The 25286-nt window shown below is 46.4% G+C and overlaps 1 protein-coding gene across 2 annotated transcripts in view; it reads right to left on the reverse strand.

Annotated features, from left to right (window-relative positions):
• Nucleotides 1-25286, reverse strand: part of LOC135385197 (cytochrome P450 3A6-like) — a 104971-nt gene that overhangs the window by 57394 nt on the left and 22291 nt on the right. For both annotated transcript variants that reach the window (XM_064614390.1, XM_064614389.1), the window contains exons 6-7: nucleotides 14095-14211; nucleotides 7038-7126 (exon numbers count right to left, since the gene is read on the reverse strand). In XM_064614390.1, coding sequence (XP_064470460.1) covers nucleotides 7038-7126; nucleotides 14095-14211 — 206 coding nt within the window. The remainder of the gene's footprint in view (nucleotides 1-7037; nucleotides 7127-14094; nucleotides 14212-25286) is intronic.

The raw sequence follows: 25286 nt of genomic DNA on the forward strand, positions 1-25286 counted from the left end.
GGGGACGTGCAGTTGATGGTTCCGTTTCGCTTTTATTCAAGTGGAAGCTTCCAATTAGTGATTGGAGATTTGGCGGTCGTGAGACAAAGCAGTTGTTCCGGCATCGTCGTTAGTGTAACAAGTGCAGTCTTGCAGCTGGCGATCACTCAAGTGAAGTTCGTTCGCACACCGAGTGAACTTCTAAAGACCACCCTGGGTAAATTATGTTTGGTCATGTCCAGGCAGTTGTCATGCAATGTAACGTAAGCAAGGTTCTTCTCTGTGAACATTCCGTCTACGTGTGCATATTCTGAAATTGTGCAGGTGGAGTGCCCGGGGCATGGAGAGTGTGGTTGTTATAGAAAACACATTTATGTCTGAATACGCTCCTAAATAATTTCGTAACTGAAGTCAACTAAAGAAAAGAAGATTCCACATACTTATGTACGCAGTCTATTCACTGTTGCCATGGTTTAAGCTTCCGCCTGGCAATGTGTTCACCCCATACTTAAGCTGCTCAATGGCAAGCATTCGCCTTTGTAGGACAAGCGGGCCTGCTAAATGGCACTCAGTTTTCTTGTGAGTTTCCAAAACTTCCTCTGCCCAGTGCGGCTGTCGCTTGACGCCTTCATGAAATGCCATACACACACACACACACTAATCTGAGAAAACATGCAGATAATTATTGACTCAATTGACTGTACACTGTGAATGCACGTGAGGAAGCACGAGGAGGTACAGTATGCTTGTGGTTCTACGCGTGGTTCTACTCTGAATGCCCTTGCTCAAACATGAGTCATTGCTTGATCATGAGGCGAATGCCTGAGGCTGCTGAGCAGGCTCTACATAGATATCATTCACAGTCGCTTTTTCTGAAGGTAAGTACACTTGGGAGAAAACGTACCCCTTGAAAGGGGCGTCGTTGGACATGGTCGATGGGATGGGCCTGGATTGTTGAGTTCTTGTGCTGAGTCAGAGCTGAGCACGGCATTCTCCGCGAATTAATTAATACAAATGTGTAGTGACAATGTTCGATGCACCCCCCCCCCCACCTCACACACACACCAATATTGAAACTGCCAGGAATATCACGGACAGCAGTTCGGTCAATGGTCCCAACCACTCTTTCCTCCAGTCCAGCGGTCTACACTTGCTCCTGACGTTTGAAATTAATATAGTTGTGAATGTTCCGAAATTTCATAACCGCACTTTCCTTTCCTCTCTGTAACATCCTCCGGAACAACTATCGTAATTCCCAATGAACTCTCCCATTGTGCTGTTCCTGCGAACGTTCACATCGTACTTCTCTTTGAATTTCTTTGACCTTCTCTTTTCGTGAATGTGGAAAATCTGGGCCACTTCTCGTGCAGAGGAGCCGAAAAACCGGACTCCTTGCCTTCCTTGTGTGCTGCAATAGTGCCATTCAGCTCTATGACTTCCTCCTCTCCAACTCTCTTGTCAAGCATCTTCCCACACACAGGGTCAGCCAAGACCAACTTGAACTCTTCTTGGGTTTGATAAGATCACACGGTGGCTAAAACAACAACCCAACCGCAAGGCAATTCGAAGCAGCCTACAAAAGGCTGGTTGTTAACACCGAAGTAGCAGCCTCTGAAAAAGGGAACTGCCTTCCACTTGAAAATGTCTCAATACTTCACGTCAGCGGTGTGACACAACCTCGTTCAGAAGATGTTATAAACGGGACATGAAGAGGACGAAGCAACGCAGGAGAAGGAATTCTCCAAGATGACCTTCCTGACTACGACTACTTCTCGGACCTAACCGAGCCAACCATTTTTTTGGGACAGAAAATTGTTTTAATTGCAGGACATATAGAACGCCGCCTACAAGAATATTTGACGTGTGAAACATGTATCTCCCAGCTAACTGTGCCCATGTCTTCCGTCCACTGTACTCCCATGCAGCGAAAGGACAACTACGGTGAATTTCGGTACCCATCCGACGATGTTATCACCATCTGTAGGAAAGCGGAAAAGCTGTTACGAAGGGCTCTCTTTCAAGAGGGCATATCGTCAAACATCCTTCTGGAAAGGGTACTCTTACAGGTTATGGAGTCCACGTTAGACAGCATTGTCTTTAGCCTAATACGGAGTGAGCACATGCTTGAACAGACATGCCTTGAAGATCACCTTATGCACTTGATAAGGTCTGTTGTACACGTATGCGTCACGCAGCCGAGACACCCACACAGGAGCTGCATAAGCGCAGCGCCAGCTTTTCACAAAGCTCACCCAATTCAAAGGGCAGTTTGCTATACTTGCAGAAGGTGTATCATTCGATAGATTTGATAAGTAATGTCATTGGGGTTTGTAAACAGCACCATATTTTTGTATAGTTATTGCTAAAGCAGTCAACTGCAACAAACTATTGTTTTATTCTGTATCACGTGAGCTAATTTTCTGTCCTCCTGAGCCTTGTAGATGTTATATATGCCAATCATGCTGTCTAAATAGCGAAGTTCGGTTTAGTCAGGTTTGATTGTCTCACTGCAAATAACACTCTCGCAGTGCTATGTTCATTTTATTCTACCGCTTACGCCCTGTCTATTTTGTTAGAGGCCCTTGTTTGTTTATTTGCAGTTTAGACTGGTTTTGCGCATTTTTCTGCATTCCAGCAGTCACCCTTGTCTGGATTTCGTTGTACCATTCAAAGCTGGAAACTGTGTCTTTGTTGATGTTATTGATCATGTTATTGAAGTCTTCAATGGGCAACTCTCGTAAACAACCGAAGTGATCGTGCGAAGAAGAAATCAGCATCCCCAGAAAATGACGTCGTTTGTCTTGCTTGGCGGCGTGAACGCCTCATTTTATCCGAACTGTAAGGGAACATATGGCTGTCCTCCCGTACTTGATTTGCTTCCAGTATGATGTAAGCTAATTACGAAAGGCCACCAGATGCAAAGCAAGTTCTAAAATGACAGGTAGAGGCAGAAACCGCGTTGTTTACACCTGGCATTTATCGCCGACCATAGGCGCCGCCATGTTTTCAGGCCACGACAAGATGGCGTCGACCAGCACGGTATCTCCATATGGGTCGAATGTATTCTAGGGCACCCCAGTGGAACGGGCAGTGTGGCGCGAGCCGTAAACGCGTTAATGAGACGCTTGATTTATGAGCTTTTTTAATATTTTTCTGTGTGTTCGTGTGCTCGGTATGCGAAATGATAAGTCGCATTTCAATATGCTTCGTTTGCTCGTGAGCTGTGGGGGTGGTAATGGGCATCGGAAATGAGCGTTGATAGTTTTACTCAACAAACAGTGAACTTTGATCGATGAGTTTTTTGTGTGCACATCGCTATGTTGCAAGAACATTGATTGTTCGACGCCTCTGACGACGCTTCGAAAAGCGCGCCACTCCCACGCATACGAGGCGGCGATCCGCGCAGAGGAACTGTGTTACGCGGCAAAGCGCGTTGTGCAGCGGTGCTTTCTATTATTATTAAATAAAAACGAAGAAAGATATGAATTTTTTTGTTGTGACAAGCACATACGGACTTTATACAACACAATAAATTGAAATGCACATGCGGACTCATCGCGAAACCCGTCGCCGCTCAAAGTAATCCACCCTCTTTCGCTACATTACTTTTAAGCTTCGAAACTAATGTTTTACGTCATTGTTACGTCACAATGACGTGGGGTCATGGTCCGAGATTAAGGCCGAGAGACTGCGAAGGAAAGCTAGGTATAAATTTCCATTGAAACGGGCGGGATCTAAGGGCGGAGTGTTTCGTGGCAGCCCCGGCCTACAGCTTGTGACGTAAAGTAATGGAGGTCGATTAGTTTTGACGAGGACAGGGCCCCTGGTTGGGGCTTGAACCAGCGCTTCAGTGCATCGTATGGAGCCTTTTTTACCAGCTCGAAATTTGGAGCCACAATCGAACCTCTAAGACCCCAATATTCGCCAACGAATCTTGACAATGCCCCACTAGAGAACGAATCCAAAGCGGTATCAACGGAACGTGCTGCACGCGTTTTTCTAGTCCTAATACCTGGCCTCTTTGGGAGCATTATCCAGTGAGGCCTGCTTTACGTTTTGTCCCGAATTGCTATTCATAAACTATGTTTTGCGACTTTACCGTTCGGAGCCGATAGATAAAGTGTCGTGTCTTTTGGAATGGGGATACAAAAATATATCGGAAACACAGCGAGATATCGCTGTATTCTTTGCGCTCCAAATGTACCGCCGGCTTTGCTTTAGGGTGTTTGTGCCTCAAGTGAACCATTGCCTGCCATTGCCTGCAAGATAGAATTACCTTACCTTACACAGGTTGCCAACGCGATCTGGTTATTTTCTCACCTTAAAGTAGCACAGAAGTCATTTTTAATACCCAGTTTTCTTCCTATAAAACTGTTAAGTAGGCCAGTAAGATGCACCATGTGAAGTAATTTACACCACATAGTCATAATTATCGCAGAAATTGGATTTAAAATACGCCGCAAAAAGCGACCGTGCGCAACGGTGGTGAAGAGCAGTACATCTGCAGCAGTGTGATCTGCTTAGAACCTCGTGCTGACGCTATAAGGAGAACGCTCGTTGATTGGCCTAGAGAAAGGTTGTCTGCTACTCCGCTGTTGTCTGCTACTCGGCCGTTCGGACTTCTGAAAAAACCTTTCTCCTGGCTCGATAGTGCTTCGGCCGCTCCTTCTATCCTGAGAACTGGCAAAACTACGGCGGCAAAGGGACAAGGCGCTCACCCCCACTAACCGGCGTACCAGAATGAGTTCTCCTTATAACGTCATCGGTGACGTGGCATCATACCTCATCATCCTCGTTATAGCTGGAGTGGCGAGTTAAGGGTGAACGCGCAGAACGATGTTTATGTGAGTTTTTTTTTTTTTTTCTGGGAAATAAATTGCACAGATGAAAACCTTTCGCGCTATTCGGTATAATGACACACAGACTTACATCAGATGTCTTAATCTGAAGTTTTTTGGGTGGCCCTCTGTACTCCTTTAAATAAGTTGCGGGTAGGTATATCGAACGAAATGAAGAATAATAATATTACTCAGGAGTATATATGCCAACATAATGAAAGAAGGAACTCACTAAAAAGGTTCGCCAGCTGTAGCACTCGAACCCACATCTTGGACATGACCCAACACTGGACCGGAAATCCAGAAGATTCGAGAAGTTCGAAGTCCGAGTCCTACAGCTGGCTAACCAATTCAATGGCTTCCTTCTTTCATTATTCTTAGGCATTTGAGGCTTGTGTGTTGTGCTGTTCTTTCTTCTGTGTTCCAGCCTCAGAACATCAATTTCCAACATATTTATGAATACTCTTTGCACATTTGCTTGTGGGGGTGCACAGCCGGTTATGCCGGTTATGCACAGCCGTTGGGGATGAAGGAAATACGCGTCTTCTAAGAAGCGCAATGAACAAAATAAAGAAAAAAATGGCGTTCCTTCACCAATTTTTAGCGCGCGATCTATCGAACGGATTTTTGTTCTGAAAACGGCTACGATATCAGGTGACCGAGAGGAACAGATGTTCTCATTGGGACAACTTTGTAGCTTTTATAATTAAAAAGTTAATTAATGAAAGTTAATTAAGATATTGCCTTTGGACTTTGCTAATGCCCTGCTAGGGAGTGCCCTTCAGCATATGCTATATTGTAATTCATTTCATCTTGGAAAAAGTGTTATATATATTCTTAAAAAATCTGTTCACACTTAGTATATATATATATATAAAGAGGGGGGAAAAGCCATTAAAAAATAGGTAAATGATGCTAGACGTGTTTGAAATTCAAACTTACAGTTAAGATGGCTTCTATGGCTGCACGTAGAGAAACAGATACTCATTGAACGATGCGACAGCACCAGAGGACACGTGTTTCGCCGTGTTTGCGGCTCGTCGGCCCTGGGTAGCTGCGCATCGTTCGGGATTGGCAAACCAGGGCGCAAACACGGCGAAACACGTGTCCTCTGGTGCTGTCGCATCGTTCAATGAGTATCTATCTCTCTCTCTCTATATATATATATATATATATATATATATATATATATACCTACTTGCTGCATGTTGGCTATGTGAGGGAACATCGATCGCTGCCGCACCATTCACATTGGCGACCATCCTCGGCCCTTGGTCTAACATGATCGAACGATCATCGTGCTCTGGAGTACTCCCTGATTTTTCTGCGTAACACCGATGTCCTCTCTACGTTATGATGTGCCTGCGTACTTGTATACTGCGTGTTTTTGTACTGTGTTTTTGCATAGCTTATGCATGGTACTTTTATTAGGTAGAGGTAGTGGCATCGCGTTACTGTATATAGAGAGTAGGTCGTAGGCTATCGCCTTAGCGTACGTAGCGGATAGCGTTGGTGGTAGTTCGCACTGTGCGAAGCTCTTTTTCTGTAATAGACGTGCACAGAACTACCAACGCTGTCCCTTACCTACGCAAATGCGATAGCGTACGATATACTAAAACTCTCTACTTTTTGAAATTTGTAGCGACGCTAGTATTGCGGAACTTTTTTGCGGAGTAGCGTGGAACAGTGTTTCGTTACTTCACTTCGGTAGCGAGTACAACACAGGTCAGCAGACACTCTGCCGTGTGGATGGGGTTTTGACATATACTCCGCTTTTCAATGTAGCTATGTGCTGCCACGATGCGTGTGCCATTTGAATCACAATGCGGTTCCCCCGACGCCAATTTGAACCACCAACGGTTTGAACCACCAATGCGGTTCCACTGACATTTGAACCGAGATCAACAGCCCCTTAACTTAAATTTAACGTTTCACTCTGCTTCGCTAAAGGGAGTTATTGTCATCGAAGTTATGTCACCAACTAATGTTTGCGAGAAATATTTGAGTCTGAACTTCAAGTTTTAGCAACCCCTGATCTCAGTTTAAGGTTAACCAGTGTTTGTGAAACCGGGCCTTAGTAGGCTACGCGAGGTCAGCGTCACGTAAACCGTACCACGCCGAGTGTGAACCGTTTCTTGGAACTTATATTGACATCTGGGCCATATAGAGACCACCTTTCATGTGTAGGACCTGCTAACCGAAGATAAAGTTCCAACATACCCGTGCATGTCCACTGGCTCCTTGTTAGTAGCGTGCTCCAGCAATGCATCGGCTGACCGGCTGCTGACACGGACAACCTTGGGTACCATCTGAATATTTCAAGAAATAGGTCAGTGTTATTTCCTAGAATAGCATTGGGAAAACCATATGTTTGATTACGTGCACGACTTCCTGCACTATAAAAGAAAGACTTAAAATAAACATTTGTTATATTATGTATATATATTATATATTTATGTCTGTAACTCAAACATCGCCATGCCAGTACTGGACAGCTGTTTCGGCCTTCTTGAGCCTCATCAGCAGTACGCAGGCAGGCAACGTTTGAGTGGATGGCGTCAGAAGGTCACGTAACACGTGATTCCTCCCGTCAGGGTGAGATAACTCACTCACTGAAAGCCCAGTGCAAAGCCAGTGAAGTATAATAGAAAAAAAAAATAGCCAGAGCTCTTTGGCTGCACGTATAGCATATGTGTGTAACTCAAACGTCGCCATGCCAGTACTGGACAGCTGTTTCGGCGTTCTTTCGGCTGTTTCGGCCTTCGGCTATTTTGTTCCTATTATACTTCACTGGCTTTGCACTGGGCTTTCAGTGAGTGAGTTATCTCACCCTGACGGGAGGAATCACGTGTTACGTGACCTTCTGACGCCATCCACTCAAACGTTGCCTGCCTGCGTACTGCTGATGAGGCTCAAGAAGGCCGAAACAGCTGTCCAGTACTGGCATGGCGATGTTTGAGTTAGACATATGCTATACGTGCAGCCAAAGAGCTCCGGCTATTTTTTCCTATTATTAAATATTTATATATATTATGTATAACATTGATTGGGTTTTGCAACTTTCCCATCTATAATTTAATGAGCCTATCATCGCAAGCCATTGATACTTCCTGAAGTCCCCCAGAGAAACGTTGTCTACCGAGTTCAAATACAGGTGACCAATGTGTGCCTCCCTCTCGAGTGCATTGTATCGCGTAACTTGATATTGTGAATATTGGGCGACTGAATTGAAAACCAAGAAGAAAAATCATCAATACACAACCTCAACTCACAACACATACAACACAACACAATGCCAGTTCGGTGGTGGTAAAAAAATGCATCAATACAGAGTAAACACAGGGAATGAGAGCGGGGCCTGCACGTCGTCAATAGGCAAAATGCAATTAGCGTATTTTCGGTCGCACCTCAACTATGTTGACCTCGCACTCACAGTTGCATGAGGCAGATTTCGCGCTGAAGGATGACAGTAGACTGCAGGTTCCCAGACCTTCCATCACCATAGTACCTCCAAAATACGTTACGGCGAATGTAATGCATTGTGGGATTACACGTCGAGAATCTCACATAGCTCTGTGTCTATATTCGTAAAGCTGAGCGTGCGTCATGACGTTGTGCCTGTACCTTACCTTTTGGGCGTATCTACTTCGTGTTTAGAGGTGACCCATTTCGAATCTCGTTACACGTATTGATGCCTGTGTGTTTTTCTGTGTTTTCTCAGAAAACAACTGTTCCCGGAGCGCACGATCCTGACAGCACGATGACATGGCCGCTAGATAGGCAGAAGACCGACACGGGCCGCCATGTTTCTGCTCAGCCCAGCTCCTCCAGCACCCCTAAAAAATAACCCAAGCCCGGCCAGGCGGGCAAACTGAGAAGAGTGCCCAATGCCGACCCAGACCAGATACAGAAAGACCGCGCCCGCAGGTCAGCATTGGCGAAATCCTTTACAGCTTAAAGGGCGAACAGTCAAAAAATCGTACCTCCCTGAACCTCACACGCTTGCACCCTTTGTTCACTGCCAAAGATTATTGTGGAGGAAAAGGATACCGCAGACGGACGGTGTACAGTGCCTCGTTAGTACATAGACAGCTACGCCGAAGTTTTCGCGAGACATTTTGCAAACACATTGCGAAGCAGCCTTCGTCCTGGTTGCAGAATATCACCGTCATTAGCCGTATTGGGTTATGATGGCTCCATTGCTTTAAAAATCAGCATTTTCTAAAGGGCACATTTTCTTCTTCGGTGACCATTCTGAGCGAGCGAAGGCTCGTGAGTGGCAGAAATCATTTCGCGTTCGCTTTTTGTTCTTTGAGACAGCAGTGGGAATCGTAAACAAAGTTGTCGTAATCGTACATGGGCACAATCTTCGCCTATGTTGCCCATGTTCGAAAGCTATGGGCAGCATAAGTTCGCCCGAGCAGCACAGAGTCTTGTGGATACATCTCGCGTCTGGATAGCTGCCAACGTAATCCCTTCGCGTACCCGACATGTGAAGCCATGAAATTCAATATCTACGTACTTCAAGCCAACGTAGTGTGGCAAGGAAACAGGCAAAGGGGACTGTTTATTTGGGGGGGGGATATATTTATTAGACGAAAAGGAAGAAGAAAAAAAACGGGGGAAAGGTCAGTCAAACGAGACGTCGGCTTGCTATTCCAGAAATAATAAATAATAAATAAATAAAAAGAAAAGACAAGAATTAAAGAAAGAAAGAAATAGGAAGGAATAAGAAATAAATAAAAAGAAAATGAATTAGGAAATAAGGAAAAACTAACAAATGATGGAAGAAAGATGAGGTAGATTAAAGACAGATGACAAAAAAATATGACTAACAAACGGTGAAAGAATGATGAGATGGATCACAGAAGATGACTTTAAAAGGAAAGCATGAGGTTAATGCGTTGAGGGTGAGAGTGGGGCACACAAGAATGAGATTGCACGACTGAGTTCACAGGCTGTTGATAAGGCCTGAATCTCCCAAGAAAGTCAGAACTGCTTTGGTCACAGACCGCTGTGTGTGATCTCGTACTGGGCCGAGCAGACTGGCCATAGAAAAGTCCGTGCACCGCAGCTCGAGTAGGCGTCGTCTCAGCGTGGCTCGAGGGGTGTCGAATCTGTGACAGTCGAGGAGAAGGTGAGGCACATCAGCTTCAACAGCACAAGTGGAGCATTTGGGCGACTGGAGAAGACCCATTTTACAGAGAAGTAGAGGTGTCCTGGCGGCATTATTGGGGTTGGTGCTGGAACTTGAAGAAACGGGAGCGAGCGAGCGTGCGGGATACGATGATCACGATGGCGAATGGGAGCACAGAGCCATACTTTATCGCCGACACGAAACTCAACGTGCCGCTGGCACTCATCGTAGCGATGCTTGGGGAGCGCTTGGTAGTGAAAAGTACGGAAACGGGCCAGTTGTCGGCATTTCTCAGTACGAGAAGTAGCGTAGGTCAAGGGTGGGTTGTGATCGGTTTGCGGGGTGTAAGGGAAAATAGTGTCGATAGTGCACAAGGGCTCGCCGTCATAAACAAGACAGAAAGGGCTGAAGCCCTTCGTGTCTTGCACTGCAGAGTTGTATACAAACGTGATGTAGGGGAGGATGGCGACCCAGTTGATGTGAGTGGCAGACACGTAACAAGCCAGCATATCCGCGAGGGTGTGGTTTAAGCGCTATGTAAGTCCATTCTTCTGAGGATGGTAGGCAGAATTGGGAGTGTGCACCACAGAGCAAGCCCGGAATATCTCCTGAAGCAGGGCCGCCAAGAAAGAACGGCCACGGTCGCTGATGATAACCCGTGGGGCATCGTGGCGTAGAAGAATGTAGTTGATGAAGAAGCGGGCAATTTTTTCTGGCGGCCCGGAGGCAAGGGCGGCGGATTCCACATACCGAGTGGCATGGTCTATAGTGACAATAACCCATCGATTGGCGGAAGGCGTTAAAGGTAGTGGACCGAAAAGCTCGATCCCGTTGAGTTCAAACGGGTGCTGGGGTGGGGTTAAGGGTTGAAGATGGCCTGTGTGCGGCGGAGAGGAAGGCTTTAGTCGCTGACATACGAGGCAGGCGTCGACATACCGGTGAACATTACTATACTCCGAGGCCAAAAGTAGCGCTTGCGGACACGGTCTTATGTCTTCAAAAAACCGAGATGACTAGCCGTCACGTCATCATGGAGGGAACGTAGTATTTCTTGGCGAACGCTGGGAGCCGCGGCCAGAAGGAGTCGAGCGCCGTCGGGAGACTAATTGTACGGACTGTAGGTACGGAAGGGCCAAAGTGCTGAAAGACTGGAGCAGAAGTCAGGAGGGATTTGAGTCGATGAAAAGCGGCAGCGCACGAAGGGGTCCAAGAGTATTCGGCATCTTTTGTCAAGAGGGTGGTTAGGGGCGCAGCAGTATCTGCGAAACCTCTTATAAAGCATCGAAAGTACGAACAGAGGTCAATGAAGCTGCGCAAATCTCCGATGTTTGTTGGAGTGGGGAGCGGGGTCGGGACAGATGCCTTGAACCCAAACGATGTGGTCCAAAACTTTAATCTGCCAGTAGCCAATGTGGCACTTCTTGTGATTTAACTGAAGGCCAGCAGCAGCGAAGCAGTCGAAAACGGCACGAAGCCGCTCCAAATGTTGAGGAAAAGTCTTGTAGTACACGATGACATCATCCAAATAGCAAAGGCAAACATGCCACCGAAGGCCACGCGGCACAATATCCGTGAGACGCTCGAAAGTAGCAGGTGCGTTGGTGAGTCCGAAGGGCATCACTTTAAATTCATATAATTCATCCGGTGCAGTGAATGCCGTTTTTTTGACATCATCGTCCTCCATAGTAATTTGCCAGTAACCAGAATGCAAGTCCAGAGAAGAAAAGAAATTGGCATAATGGGGGGGCATCCAACGCATCATCAATCCCGGGCATTGGGTAGACATCGCGACGTGCGATCTTGTTCAGACGTCAGTAAACAACGCAGAACCGTATGCTGCCGTCCTTTTCTGTAACTGAGACAACAGGCGACCCCCAAGGGCTGGATTAGGGTTGAATAATGCCCCGAGAAAGCATGTCTGACACCTCCATCTCGATGGTCGCGCATTCTGGTGCGGAAACTCCGTACGGGCGCTGACGAACGGGAGGGGAGGCGCCGGTGTCGATGCGGTGATGCACTGGTTTTGGGACTCACAATGGTGGTTTTTCGAGATCGAGGAGTATGGGAATACGTCGTTAAAAGTGAAGTGAGGGACACGCAGTCATCAGAGGAAAGAGTTGAAGCGATCATCGTGGTCAGGTCAGTAGAATCAACAGTCGTGTGTAAACAAGCGGGCCCCGGCGTAACGTTGAGGGGAGCAAGGATGTCGAGATGGTCACAGTCCTCGGTAGTGGAGACGACGAATCCAGCGGGTAGGAGTGCAGACACGTTAGCGGAATTAGTTATGGGTACATATGCTTGGTCATCTGTGAGTGACGTGAGACAGGATGGAGCAGCAAGCCCTTTGGAAGCTGGTGCGTGAATGTTGGGCGACACAAGGATGCAGTGCGATGCGCGGTAAGACGGGTACAGTTTCGGAGTAAGAGGCGGGAGGCAGGATGGAGGGCAGCACAAACAGACAGCTTGCGAGAAGGCGTGACGTTGGACTCGGAGTCAAAGCACGGCACTGCACTGCGAAGTACCTCTTCACGAGCACAGTCCATGACCGCGAGATTGTCACGCAGGAAGTCCCAGCCTAAGGTTACTTCGTGGCAGCAAGACGACAAGAGAAGAAATTCAACTAGGTAAGTAACGTCTCGGATAGTAACCCGTGCTGTACAACTGGCAAGTGGAGAAATTACAGTCCCGCAAGCATGCTTAAGGCGGCGTCCGTCGTAAGCAGTCGTCACTTTGTTTTGGGCGCGAACAAAAATCGGCATTAACAACAGACATTGCGGCACCGGTGTCTATCAAAGCAGCAACAACGTGGGAATCAACAAATACGGGAATCAGGTTTCGAGGGAAGGATGGGGGTGGTTCGTCGAGAGCAGGGTTCGCAGTCCGCCCTCGTCGGACTGCGGCTACTGGTTTTCCGGCCGCGGTGGACTCCGAGGTCGAGGAGGCCGCCTCGACGGTGATCGTCCCGGATACGGAGAAGGGGATCGATGACGTGGTGATGGCGAGGAGGGCGCTAGTTGGGAATAATTATATCCTGGGGACATCCTACGAGGTCTGGCGGTACCTTCTCGGGGTAGGTACACCGGGACTGCAAGGAGGCGACCCGCACCTGCACCAAATGTGGCCACCAGGTTTGGCAAAGGGAGACTGTGTATTTGGGTTTACGCATACTTGCGAATCCATCGAACCCAGTGCAGCCGTATAGCCAATTTACGACCTGTAGCAACGGGTTTCCACGGGCTACCGACTCCACCGGTGTTGGTAGTTCCAGTGCTCCGTCGCGCATGCACGAATTTTGTGTTCTCCCGTGTAGTCTACACAGGCAGTTTGCCTTCGTTAGCATCTTGTGTCAATGGTGTCGATGCCTGTCAACGCTCGGTGATCGCGCACTAAGCGTAATCTGTCCAGTTTACCTTTGGTGTAATACGTGCGCATTGCCTATTACTACATGTGATACATTGCTACACTCTATGTGCCATTGCCTCAGCCAGCAGCTTTACTTTACTGATACACGGCGCTGCCGGTTTGTTGAAATGCTATGGAAGTGATTACTCGTTGCTAATATATAGACGGCACTGGCCATGATGTCGGTCTGTAGCACTGGCTAGCAAAACAGGAGGCGAATAAATGTGACCTGACGGCCCCGATAGACCGGGACATGTTGGCTTGCTGAGCGTAAGATTCTTGCTGACTGAGGTCAAGTTTCGATCCCTTCCGAAGGTGGCAGCAATGTGTATGCTTGTGTGTGTTGGGGAGGGGGCTTAAACAATGAATACCCTGTGACGGAGATTTCCTGCTAACTTCGAAAGAACTCTAAACCCAAATTATCGGCAACCCAGCCCTGCGGTACGTGCAGCATGTCGCCAGGCATATCGCCTGCCTTCCCATGGGTATAAATCAACTGCAAATTATTAAATGACGGAACCATAATTCTGTTTGTACTTTCCTATCTTGTAATTGTACGTAAGACTGAAAATTGATCATAACCAAAAGTTCGGTCCCTAGCGTAATTGAAATCCATATGTAAGACATGAGCGTGAAAACAAAAGTGTGCGGGGTGGTGCTTGGAACTTATGGTACTTATGGTAGAGGCGCGCTGTGTGTTAAAGGATATTAGAGGACAGACTAGGTATATATACGTACCGCTTTGAGCCTCGTCGTCGTGAACGCAGTACTGAAAATACTTCTGATGTGCTTCCAATCCTCGCCGTGGATTAAAAGAAGGGAACGGTCCCAAAGGGGTTCGTCAGCTCGAAGATGCTGACAAGATGGAAGAAAACGTTATCGGTTGACGTTCACGACAATCATATAATTCACTTTCCTGTCCTTTAACCCTCGACTAAACTGTACTAATCAATTACGAAATATACGACACAAAAAATAGCTGTCGAGTCGAAAAAGTCACAGTGATGCATGTAGAAAATACTAGAGCAATTCAGAACCACTTCTTTTTTTTTTTTTTTTTTTTCACTTTCCGCTCAATGTACTTGCATGCAGAATGCGCTGTACCAGTACTAAATGAGGACACGCTGAGCGAGCGCCAGTCGGTAGATTGGTGCGGTCGCATGACGTCAGTCTCATCTGTGACGTCACGTCGGGTGTCGAGTGACGTGCGCCCTCATTTTTCTTTGGACCAAAGGAGAGGGGTGAGTGACCGAGCAAGCGCAGAGCGCCAAAGGCGCCTTCATATTTTCGCGTGATCTGCTTCCTTTGGTAACGCATCCCCATGTTTTCCCGAGTCACGTGGCTCAAAGGCGCTCAAAGGTTGCACATGACGTCATCTTCGCGAACCTCATTCCAGAATATATAGTTTTAGTACATCGTAGGTTATCGCCTTTGCGTACGTAAGGGATAACGTTGGTATTTGCGCACACACGACATACATAAAAAGAAAGCTAAAGTGGATATTTGGAAGCGTTGGTACGCTTGGATCTTGGCGAGGGCACTGTGTGTCTTTCACCCAGCACTCGTCGTCTCCGTGCACTTTGCTCCATAAAAAGATAGCTTAGCGGTGTGCGTAGGATGACACGCAATCCCTTACGTATATGTTGCATTACTTACATGTACCGTGACCAGAGCCGTACACCCAGAGTTGATAGAGTTGGGTGACTTTCTTGTCCGCCGGTGCAGGCGCGTATGGCTTGCATAGTGTTTCTATGGGTGTTTGGAAGTGTACATTCTTGCTTTCTTTGTGCTTGCGTTTTGAGTGCGTAAGAAGAGGTTCTTTCTTTAAATATCTTTGAAGTTTATTGCAGTCTTGGCACTCTGTTCGTATGTAAGAATGATCCACACATATAAAGGAGACTTCGCCTGATTCGAGCGTGCAGCATTTCGTGATGGCTATCTGTTCTTCAGGAAGGGGAGCCCTAACTTGACGAGGATTGAATGAAAGTACTTTTTCTTTGTCTAAAAAACAGAGATGACTTGGTCTACGGGAATAAACAGAAAACATTCGCTAATAGACTTATTGCAGATGTACTGCGATGAGCGTGGTTTGTTGTGCTCCTTCAAGTTGATCACTGTGTGACGTATGTAGCATCAAACACTAGGAACCGCAAAATTTTCAAAGATATATCATTCAATATGATATCCATTCAATAACATGTCTTAGGGAACAACTTGGGGGGAAATATGTAATGCCAGGCTTAGTAAACGAAGCCCGCTCATACCTATTAGTTTTTGCTGCACCGGAAGCAGGCAGTGTGTGTGTGTGGGGGGGGGGGGTTCTCTTTTTATCTATTCATTTTTCTTTGTGTCTTGCTGCAACGCTTCAGCAATGCGTGAAAAGCTTCTGCGGACCATAAACTACACACTCTAGAGCCCATTCAGGGCACTGTATAGTGCTAAACATATATAGTTTCCTTGTCTTCATCCTGAATTTGAAGAGAAAGGCTAAGACAAGAGATTTTCTCTCCTTCCTCCTGCTTATCTCTGTTTTTTTTGTTTGTTTTTTTTTGTTGCCAGATACCACCGCGTTGTTCTCGTAAATGTAGTTTTTCGGCAATCTCAAAATTTCCTCCTGACCTCCCAGATAAAACTCAATTCCACAATTTTAAATAGTTTGTTCAGTAAAATGTCCTGGAACTGATCTGACTCATATGCCGAGGCTATCTACAATGCGATGATAGTGTAGCCGCTGAATTTGATATGTGAATCTTGTCAGCCAAATTCTATAGTTGGAAAGCGCCATCATGACACACTTCAGCAAGATGAAATTCTACCGTGTTAATTTAATAACCCGACTTGAGTCCTGTTGGGATCGGCAAAGAAACATATCGTTTCCTCCGTAACTACAGAGTATTCGTCCAAACTAAACTCAGGAGGCACCAATCATTGTGCCTGCTGGTTTTCTTGTGATCTCTCACAATGAGTTTTCCCATCATCTCTTCCCAAAGTGTGTAAAAATTGCTCTCTACGATACGTTAAACCTTATGCATGGCACTACACCACATAGAAAAAACAATATAAGCATAGTTCCTTGCCGAAAACAATCGAGTCATACGATTTATAGCATGTGTATCCCCCGCCTCTCATACCGCCAGAGATCATTTAGATGATTAAAATACAGGATTTCTATACGTACTTCTTCTGAAGTCTGATCTATCTGCGCTGAAATAGATCCAAGCAGCACAATGTACCGAAAGTCGAGTGCAATAGGGGTGGACGGTATGCGTCTTATCAATGTTCTTTAGTTTCACGAGTCTGTTCAAGGCCGTCCAGCTAACCGTCCACCCCTATTGCGCTTGTCTTTCAGTGCATTGTGCTGCTTGGGGAATTGCCACGTAATTTTATCTCTGTTCAAGTTACAACAAACTGCTACGAGGAAAACAAGAAAGTCACGCGATTGGAAAGTTTCGCCTTCACGCAATAACTATACGGAAAGCGTCGTTAACTGACAATATATCACTGGATTGTCAAAGAAAGACAACAACGAAAGTTGCAATATACGCGCCAAATCTGCAAATTTACGTTCACTGAAGTGAAATGTGCCGGCTGAAATCATGAATCTCTTCGAGAATTATTTGTTTCTGTTATGAACACGAAATTAACTTGAAAAAGTAGCCCATCGAATATTCCCTGAAAACACGCAGTGCTGCGGGAACGTCGTCTGCTCCACGAGGATGTCTCCACCCGAACGACGCGATCACCCCAAGCGGGAGCAATTGTCCCTAAGTGATCTGGTCTACTGTATTCAAGTGGAGTTTCCTGACCAGAAAGAGTACTGAAGGACCGTGATCGTACGTTATCGCCTTTGCGTGCGTAAGGGATAGCGTTGGTAGTTGTGCCCACTCCATATACATAGAAAGAAAGCTAAAGTGGATATTTGGACGCGTTGGTGGTGAAGCTTGAGTTTGAGTTTGATTATAGAAAAGAAAAGAAAAACGGAAGATACTGAACTCGTCAACTGACGAATTCTGCTACTCCCACAAAGGAAATGAATGAAAGGAGAAACCGTAAAGATGAAAAGGTATAAATAGGACACCTGCATCTTGACGAGGGCACTGTGTGTCTTTCATCCCGCGTTCTTCGCTTCCGTGCAGTTTGCTCCATAAAAAGATAGCTTAGCGGTGTGCGTACTGTGTAGAACGATACGCTATCCCTTACGGGGCCCTTAGGGCCCGTATGTACGAGGGTGGTTCCATAAGTTTCCGGCCCGAGGTAGAAAATGCGCGCGAATTTGAAAATGCGATTAAGGACGCGTGGCGCCATCTGTTGAAGGGCCGGAGCACCACCCTCAACCCTCCCCATGCTTTTGTCGGTTGGAGAGCGGCATTTCAAACAGCCAGGGTGCACTCTTCAGTTAAAATGAAAAAATCGAGTACCGCGCTGTGATAAAATTCTTGAAAAAAGAGGGACTTCCCCCTAAAGAAATTAAAGCGCGACTGGACAACGTGTACAGGGAAGCCTCTCCGTCGTACACAACGGTAAAAGACTGGGCTAAGCAGTTTCGACTGCGGCGAGAGTCCATTGAAGATGATCCACGCGATGGAAGTGGTGGAAGTCCAGTGGAAGTGGTGACACAAGAAAATTTGTCTCTTGTCGAGGAGGAAGTGCTGAGCGACAGGCGTCAGAAGGTGAAGGAAATCTCAGAAAGGCTGGGGCTTTCCAAAACAACCGTTTTTCGCATTATCGGCGAGGGCATTCACATGAAAAGGTCAGTGCGAGATGGGTGCCACGACTTCTCTCGTCAGTTCAAAAGCAACAGCGCGTCGTCTGTGCCAAAGAGTTTTTGGAGCTCTGTCAAGAGAACGAAGAAGAAATATTGAAGTCAATTGTCACAGGGGATGAGACTATGGTGTTCTACTATGATCCCCTTTCGAAAAAGGAGTCGATGGAATGGCGCAAACGAGGAGAAGCACCCCCAAGAAAAGCCAAGGTCACACAATCCACAAAGAAGATCATGGCAACCATATTTTGGGATTGTCACGGGATCCTCCTCATCGACTTTAAAGAGAGGAACACCACAGTGAATGCGACTTATTATGCTTCACTCCTGCACCGACTGCGAGACGCCATCAAGGAAAAGAGGCGCGGCAGGTTGAGTCGAGGTGTCCGGTTGCTCCAGGACAATGCCCCTGTCCACACGGCTTCTGTTGCCAAGGCAGCACTGAAGGAGTGCGGCCTCGAAGAAATCCACCACCAACCCTACAGTCCAGACTTGGCACCGAGGGACTACTTCCTGTTCTCAAACTTGAAGAGGGATCTCAGAGGACGGAGATTTCAAAACGATAGTGAGGTGCAAGAGGCAGTTTTCCAGCATTTTGCGGACAAAACTTCGGACAATTTTTTCAAGGGTATAAGAATGCTGGTTGAAAGGTGTCAAAAGTGCATCGAATTTAAGGGTGACTATGTCGAAAAGTGATAATTTCGTCTCTATGACTATTAAAAGTTGGTCGGACCGGAAACTTATGGAATCACCCTCGTATATGTTGCATTATATACATGTACCGTGACCAGAGTCGTACACATAGAGTTGCTCACCGATCAGTTGTAGCCTCTGGCCTTCTCGTGGCCTTCTCTTGACCTTCTCATGGCCTTCAAAAGATTCTATCGTGGCGGGGCCTACCAAGCAAGGTTTACTCTGACAATTTCCTGAATTTTAAGAAGGCGGCAAAGGAGCTTCCTGCCACGATATCCTCCCAGTTTCATGCTGTGCAGGAATATGCGCCCAACGTCGAATTTCATAGGAGTTCATCGTCGAACGTGATGCATTTTGGGAGCGAATGGTTCGCTCAGTGAAGGAATCCTTAAGAAGAACGCTACGTCGTAGTGAGCTTAATTTCCAGCAGTTACAAACTGTATTGACAGTCATCGAGGCCATTGTATACTCAAGACGCTTACGCAGCTGTCAGAGGACCACAATGATCATCGAGCCTTGTCTCCGTCTCATCTGCTTCTTGGGAAGCGACTCACGGCTTTACCGCTCTTACAGGAGCGGGCGCCACCACCTCATGCTGCCTCGACACGGATTCTGAAAACAAGAGAGAAGCTTCTTAATCGGTATTCAAGGCAGTGGTCCTGCGGTTACCAGAAAACGACGCCTCTCTGGGGCTCCTTCCTCTACTCTAAAAATGTTTTTGGCACCATGATTAAAGGTGATTTTACTAGTTTTAAAGCTGCCGCCTTTTTTAAATTGGTGTTCGTCTCTATATTCCAGTGAAATGACGTGACATAAGTCGTTCGTAATGTGGCTTTTGCAGCATGGTTAAAGATATTTCGTCCGTTTTCAAGGGCTCTGCTTCTGCCCTATTCCGAATTTTGTTGTGGCCTCTATTGCGATACCAGTAGAATGGAATAGGTATAAGTCGTTGATAATCTTTCTTTGGCATCATGATTGAAAATGTTTCTTTCGTTTTAAAAGACTCTTCTGCCGACGTAGCGTCAATAGTAAATCAACTTCCACTGCTTGACTGTGCCTCTGGAAGTAGTTAAACGCCATTCATAAAACTATGTGCAACGCCCCTTTAAACTCAAATATGCCACATCAAATGGCTACACCACTAGGTTCAGTGTGGTAGACAGTAATTCAAATTACATTACACAATTGTGGTTTTCGTAGAAATTAAGTAACGTTCCTAAAGTCGTGTTCGCCGCCCCTTTAAACTGCAATATGGGCGTGGCTGTATCATTGGTCCCCAAGCCATGTGCAGTATATAAAGTTGTATTGCTCTGCTGTGCTTCAGGCAGAAGTTAAAGGGGGACTTCGAAAAGATTCGAAAAAAATTAGGTGCGCATCACACCGAACACCAACCACTCCATGATACTGATTACAACATTCGCATTCATTTTCCATGAGTAATTAATTCGTAAATGATGACAATAGCGGACCGAAACCAAAATGCGAAGAGCAGAAAACAGAGCTCCATGTTATAGTGCGACGTCACCCAGCAGTGTCGTCGAAAAGTGCCTTCTCCCTTGCGCCACTTGCCGGATGATGTCAGCAGTGTGTTGCTTTCAGTGCCCCCTTGCTTCACAGAGGTGGAACACTCGATTCGTAATAAATTCGTTTGAATAAAATCTGTGCAGTTTTGGAACGAGATATTTCGTAGACATGCTCCTCACATCCCAACGGTTTCGGGTATACAACAACCTTTGTAGTGATTTTGTTGCGCAGTCCCACTTTCAATAAAATTCGTAGAAGGGTCTTGACAGTCCCTTTAAAGTGCCACTACGGACTAAATCTCGTGTCTTGAGAATCCTACCAAAGTTATGTTACTGAAATCTCCTTGTCGCACTTGCATTCCTGCGAAATATTTTAGGTCTACGTGACACGAAAGCTAGAGAAATTTAATTTTTATTTTTGAGAACTGTGACGTCATGTTATGCTCCGACGGAGCGTACAGCTCTTATCTGGCAACGTCGTGGCTTTAAAAGCGACAAAACCCCCGTGCCGAGAAACCTTCCTTGTTCGTCAGTCTGTGCCGTGTGTTGTGTCATCCTTTTATTTGCTTTCCGGAACGGGGGTTTTATCGCTTTGAAAGTATGAAATACCGAACAGCCCAATTTTTAACCATTTTCAACGCTGTTGCCCTTCGCATCTTCCGGGGGGCGCTTGTTGCGTTCCGTTAGCGGAGCCACACGTTACATACCCAACCGATCGCTCCGACCTTGGAGAAAACACAAGCTGGGAGAAGCCATCTCTCGCATTTTCCCCTCTTTCCATCAGCGTCACGTGACTTCTCCACCACGTGACCCTCCTACACGCCGGCGTCGTTGCTAGGAGACGAGTGCCCTCTCCAGAACATGACATAATTTGTATCATTTGTCATTGCAATTTGTGGGCTTATGATTACGTCACCCGTTCCTTGCGTCATCGAAACTTGTGGAGGCTCAGCAGATCTTCGAAAATTGACAGAAATGCACGGCTTTCGTAGAGAGGATTGAAATTTCGCATATGGACTCCTTGAGGCACCTACTTTTCTCAACAAAATAAAATAAACGCTGTTTTCCGAGTCCGGACGGGCACTTCAAACTGCAATATGCGAGTGGTGGCGCCATCGGCACCAAAGCGGTAAACAGTGATTCAAATTACATTGTGGTAGTAGTTGAATAAAATTCCTAAGAGATTGTGCACCGCCCCTTTAAGCCGCAATATGCAACTGCAATATGCAACAAAAGCGGTGAACAGTTATCCAAATTACGGTGCTCTGCTGTGCTTCTGTATAAGTTAAATAAAATTCCTAAAAACGTGCGCACTCCGCTTTAACCTATCAAATGCAAAATACAGTGGTTGCACCACTGGCGCCAACGTTGAAAACAGTAATTCAAATCATATTGCTCCACACTGCTTCCTGTAGAAGATAAGTACAATTCCTTAGAGTCTGTAAACAGCCCCTTTAAACTGCGGTATGTAACATGCAGTAGTTGTACCATTGGTATTAAAGCGTAAATGGGAATTCAAATCACATTGATCCACTGTGTCTCCGCTGAAAATTAAATATAATTCTCAAAAGCGTGTGCACTGCCCATTTAAACTGCATGATGCTGGTGGTTGCAACGTTAACACCAATGCGTAAACAACAATTCCAATCACGTTGCTCCGCTGCTCATGTAGAAGGAGTTGAGTTAAATTTCTAAAAGCGTGTGCACCGCCCCTTTAAACTGCAGTATTACCCAACAGTATGCCCCGCCCTCTACCTCATAATTGATCTCTGGAATGTAGCACCTGAGCCCATTCTAAATGAAGTTTGATTGGGAATGCGCTCTGAATTTGAATTCTGGCCTATGATGTGATTGGCTGTGATGTGGAATAATGGATAATGATGTGATTAACTGTGATGCTGAATGGTGGGTAATGCTGTTATGGGCTGTGATATCGAATGGTGGGGTATACTGTGATGCTGAACGATGTGGTGTGCTATGATGGGCTGTGACGTTGATGTTTAATGTTGATGTGATGAGCTGTCATGTTGATGTTGAATGATGGGTTATGTGATGGGCTGTGATGGTGATGTGATGTTATGGGCTGTTGGTACGACCGGGCATGATGTGATGGTGAATGAAGTTTTCGAAAACTGCCGACCTATGTGCATGCTACCCCAGCTATACCGCCTCCGCCCGCGACTTTCCATAGCGAGATCTCGTCGAACACGAGGGCTCCTGAGACCTCGCCAGAAAGGCTGGTGAACGACAGCGAATTCCAGTTATTGGCTGTGGTGAACGTTTTTCTCATCTTTACATAGGAGCTTTTGCGAAATCAACATCGCAGACACAAAAACAAAAGCCTTGGGCTCACTCGCCGTTGCGATAGCCCATCCTTTTCTGGTGAACAATGTTTACCTTTCCCCTTCCCCCATTATGACGATCAATATCTTACACTTTACCTATCTATACTCACAAATTTTATTCAAATGTCGAACTAAAAGGTCATTTTAATTCAGCACTCTATAACGTAGGCACCAATGACATTTTAATTCATTCATAAATTCGCCGGTTGAAAAACTTGGTCCCTGCTGCGACATACCTTCCAGTCAACGACGCTGTCAATGCTCTCCGTGCGAGATGCGGGAAGAAAATGAGAACTGCGCGTAACTCCAGTTGACCTCCTGATTCGTTGGGGATGTGCGCTATGCCCCCAAAAATCGTGCACTGCGCAGTCGAAGAAAAACGGAAGGCGGAGGTGACTTTTCCCACCAGGCGGCAAGAGTTCGTCACGCATAGGTGGGCAGTTTCCTGCGGCCTCACTCATCTTCACCTCACGAAGCACAGACTTCATTGGCTTCACTCACCGTCACCAAATTTTCCTCACCAGTGACTAAACTTCAGTCGCCTTCACCCTCACATTGCATTTTAAAATTTGCCCTCACAAACCTCACGTCAGGGCATCGGGATCCCGAGAGGCCTCACCATCCTCATCCTCACATGCCTTCACCTCATGAGGCTATTAACAACCCTTATGACCTCACGTATCTTCACCTCATGAGGATCCTTATTCTCACGTGTGCTCACCTCACGGTGCCTCACGTACTTTCACCTAGTGAGGATCCACATGGTCTCACGAGTCCTCATCCTCACGTGCCCTCACGTCATGAGGGCCCTCATGGCCTCACGTACCTTCTTCTCATGAGGACTCTCATGGCCTCACGACCCCTCATCCTCACAAGCCCTCGCCTCGTGAATACCCTCATGGCCTGACGTGTCTTCAAGTCACTAGGAGGCACATGAGCCTCCAAAGAACTTTCAGTCACGTTCACATGACACGTCGGCGTTGAACTCTACTGTGTCGGTAGTTGGTATAAATTATACTGCGCGGCATTAAACTGTTTATAGGGTTTCGTGCTGTGCTTGGATAAATTTGGTAACCGTTGTTACTGTCACAGTGAGGTTTAACGTTAGTGTTTGGCATCAGCAAAGAGGAGCCCGAACCCATCATCTTATCCATGAGGTCCCTCACGAAAGGCCTCATGGCCTTATCCGTTAGATCCCTCGCGAGAAGCCTCACGGCCTCATCCCTGAGGTTCCTCACGAAAGGCCTCACGGCGTCATCCGTCATGTTCCTTACGAAAGGCCTCACAGCCTCATCCGTGAGGTTCCTCACAAAGGGCCTTACGGCTTCGTCCGTAAGAATAATCACGGAATACGTTGTACCCTCACGCATTGATGGCCTACTCTGGCCTCACTCACCCTCACCTCATCGTCGTGAGGTGAGGGTGAGGCGTCTTCATGAGGGTCCTCATGAGTGAGGACGAGCAGCGATGTCGTCACGCCGTGCTCGCGTTTCCGCGCACATTCTTCGTTTGTGGGTGGTGAACCATATATGATTCAACGGCTATTCCCGCTGTGCTTTACCTATAGGTAAAGCACAGCGGGAATAGCCGTTCGACCTTGCCGTTGAGCATAGTGAAGACGCACTTAAGAGGGGATACGACCTCCGGCGGCCCCATGTATTCTCTATGGGCGAAACAATGCGATCTTTTGCAGCTAATACTGAACCGATTTGGACCAAAATGGCCTTGTTCGATAGATTTTCGAATTTCAAACAATTCGCATTGGACACATTTGCAATTTTTTTTTTCAGAAGTTTTTAAAAACCTTACGAAAGCTGCAAAAAATGTATAAGTTCGGTCTCTCGCTTTTGGAAGTTCGTAGCTCGTTTACTGTAGCACATATGTGAAATGTAATCAGTAGCATTTACGCGGAATTCTTTCTTAAATATTTAGGTGTCCATTTCATGTCTGTCCATGCCTCCAGTTGTTCACAATATTGAAAAAACTTAAGGTATGTACGGCTCCGTGAACTGCCCCGTCTTGCCATCGTACAGTTGCGCCACATTGCCGGTCACAAGAGAACTTCATATCGTTCCGCGGAATGCAGTCACTGTTCTGTCACCCTATCCCAGAAGGGGTTTCCCCGGCAGCGGAAGCGCCAAATTGAGGTCGTGAAACCTGTCTGGAGAGATCCACGTTGGGTTGGTCGTTGCAAAATAATGGGAAGGCCTAGAGAATAGGGAGAATAGGCGGCATAGACCAGAAAAACTTTGCTACAGAGCCTGCTAATGGACTTACACAATATTCGTCTCGCATCGCATGCACGTAAAAAGAACGGTAGGGTTGGGGGAGGTGAGGCTCTAGTGAGGCCCAGTGAGACCGAGTGGTGTATCATTCGCTCTCCCGATGTGTTGAAATTGAAAGACAGTTTTCTTTCTTTTTTTTTAATGCGGTAATATCAAACAGTAGAAGACTGGATTATGGAAAGGCCGAAAAATAAGGAGAGAGAGAGAGAAATACATGATGACGATGATATAAACGATGAAAAATAAGGAATTCCAAGAGGATGTCTGCGAAATAAATAATTTAAGAATAAAACGTTGAAAAAGAATCCACGTAGAAATTCAC

This window comes from Ornithodoros turicata, chromosome 2 (assembly GCF_037126465.1).
Source record: "Ornithodoros turicata isolate Travis chromosome 2, ASM3712646v1, whole genome shotgun sequence".
NCBI lineage: Eukaryota > Metazoa > Arthropoda > Arachnida > Ixodida > Argasidae > Ornithodoros > Ornithodoros turicata.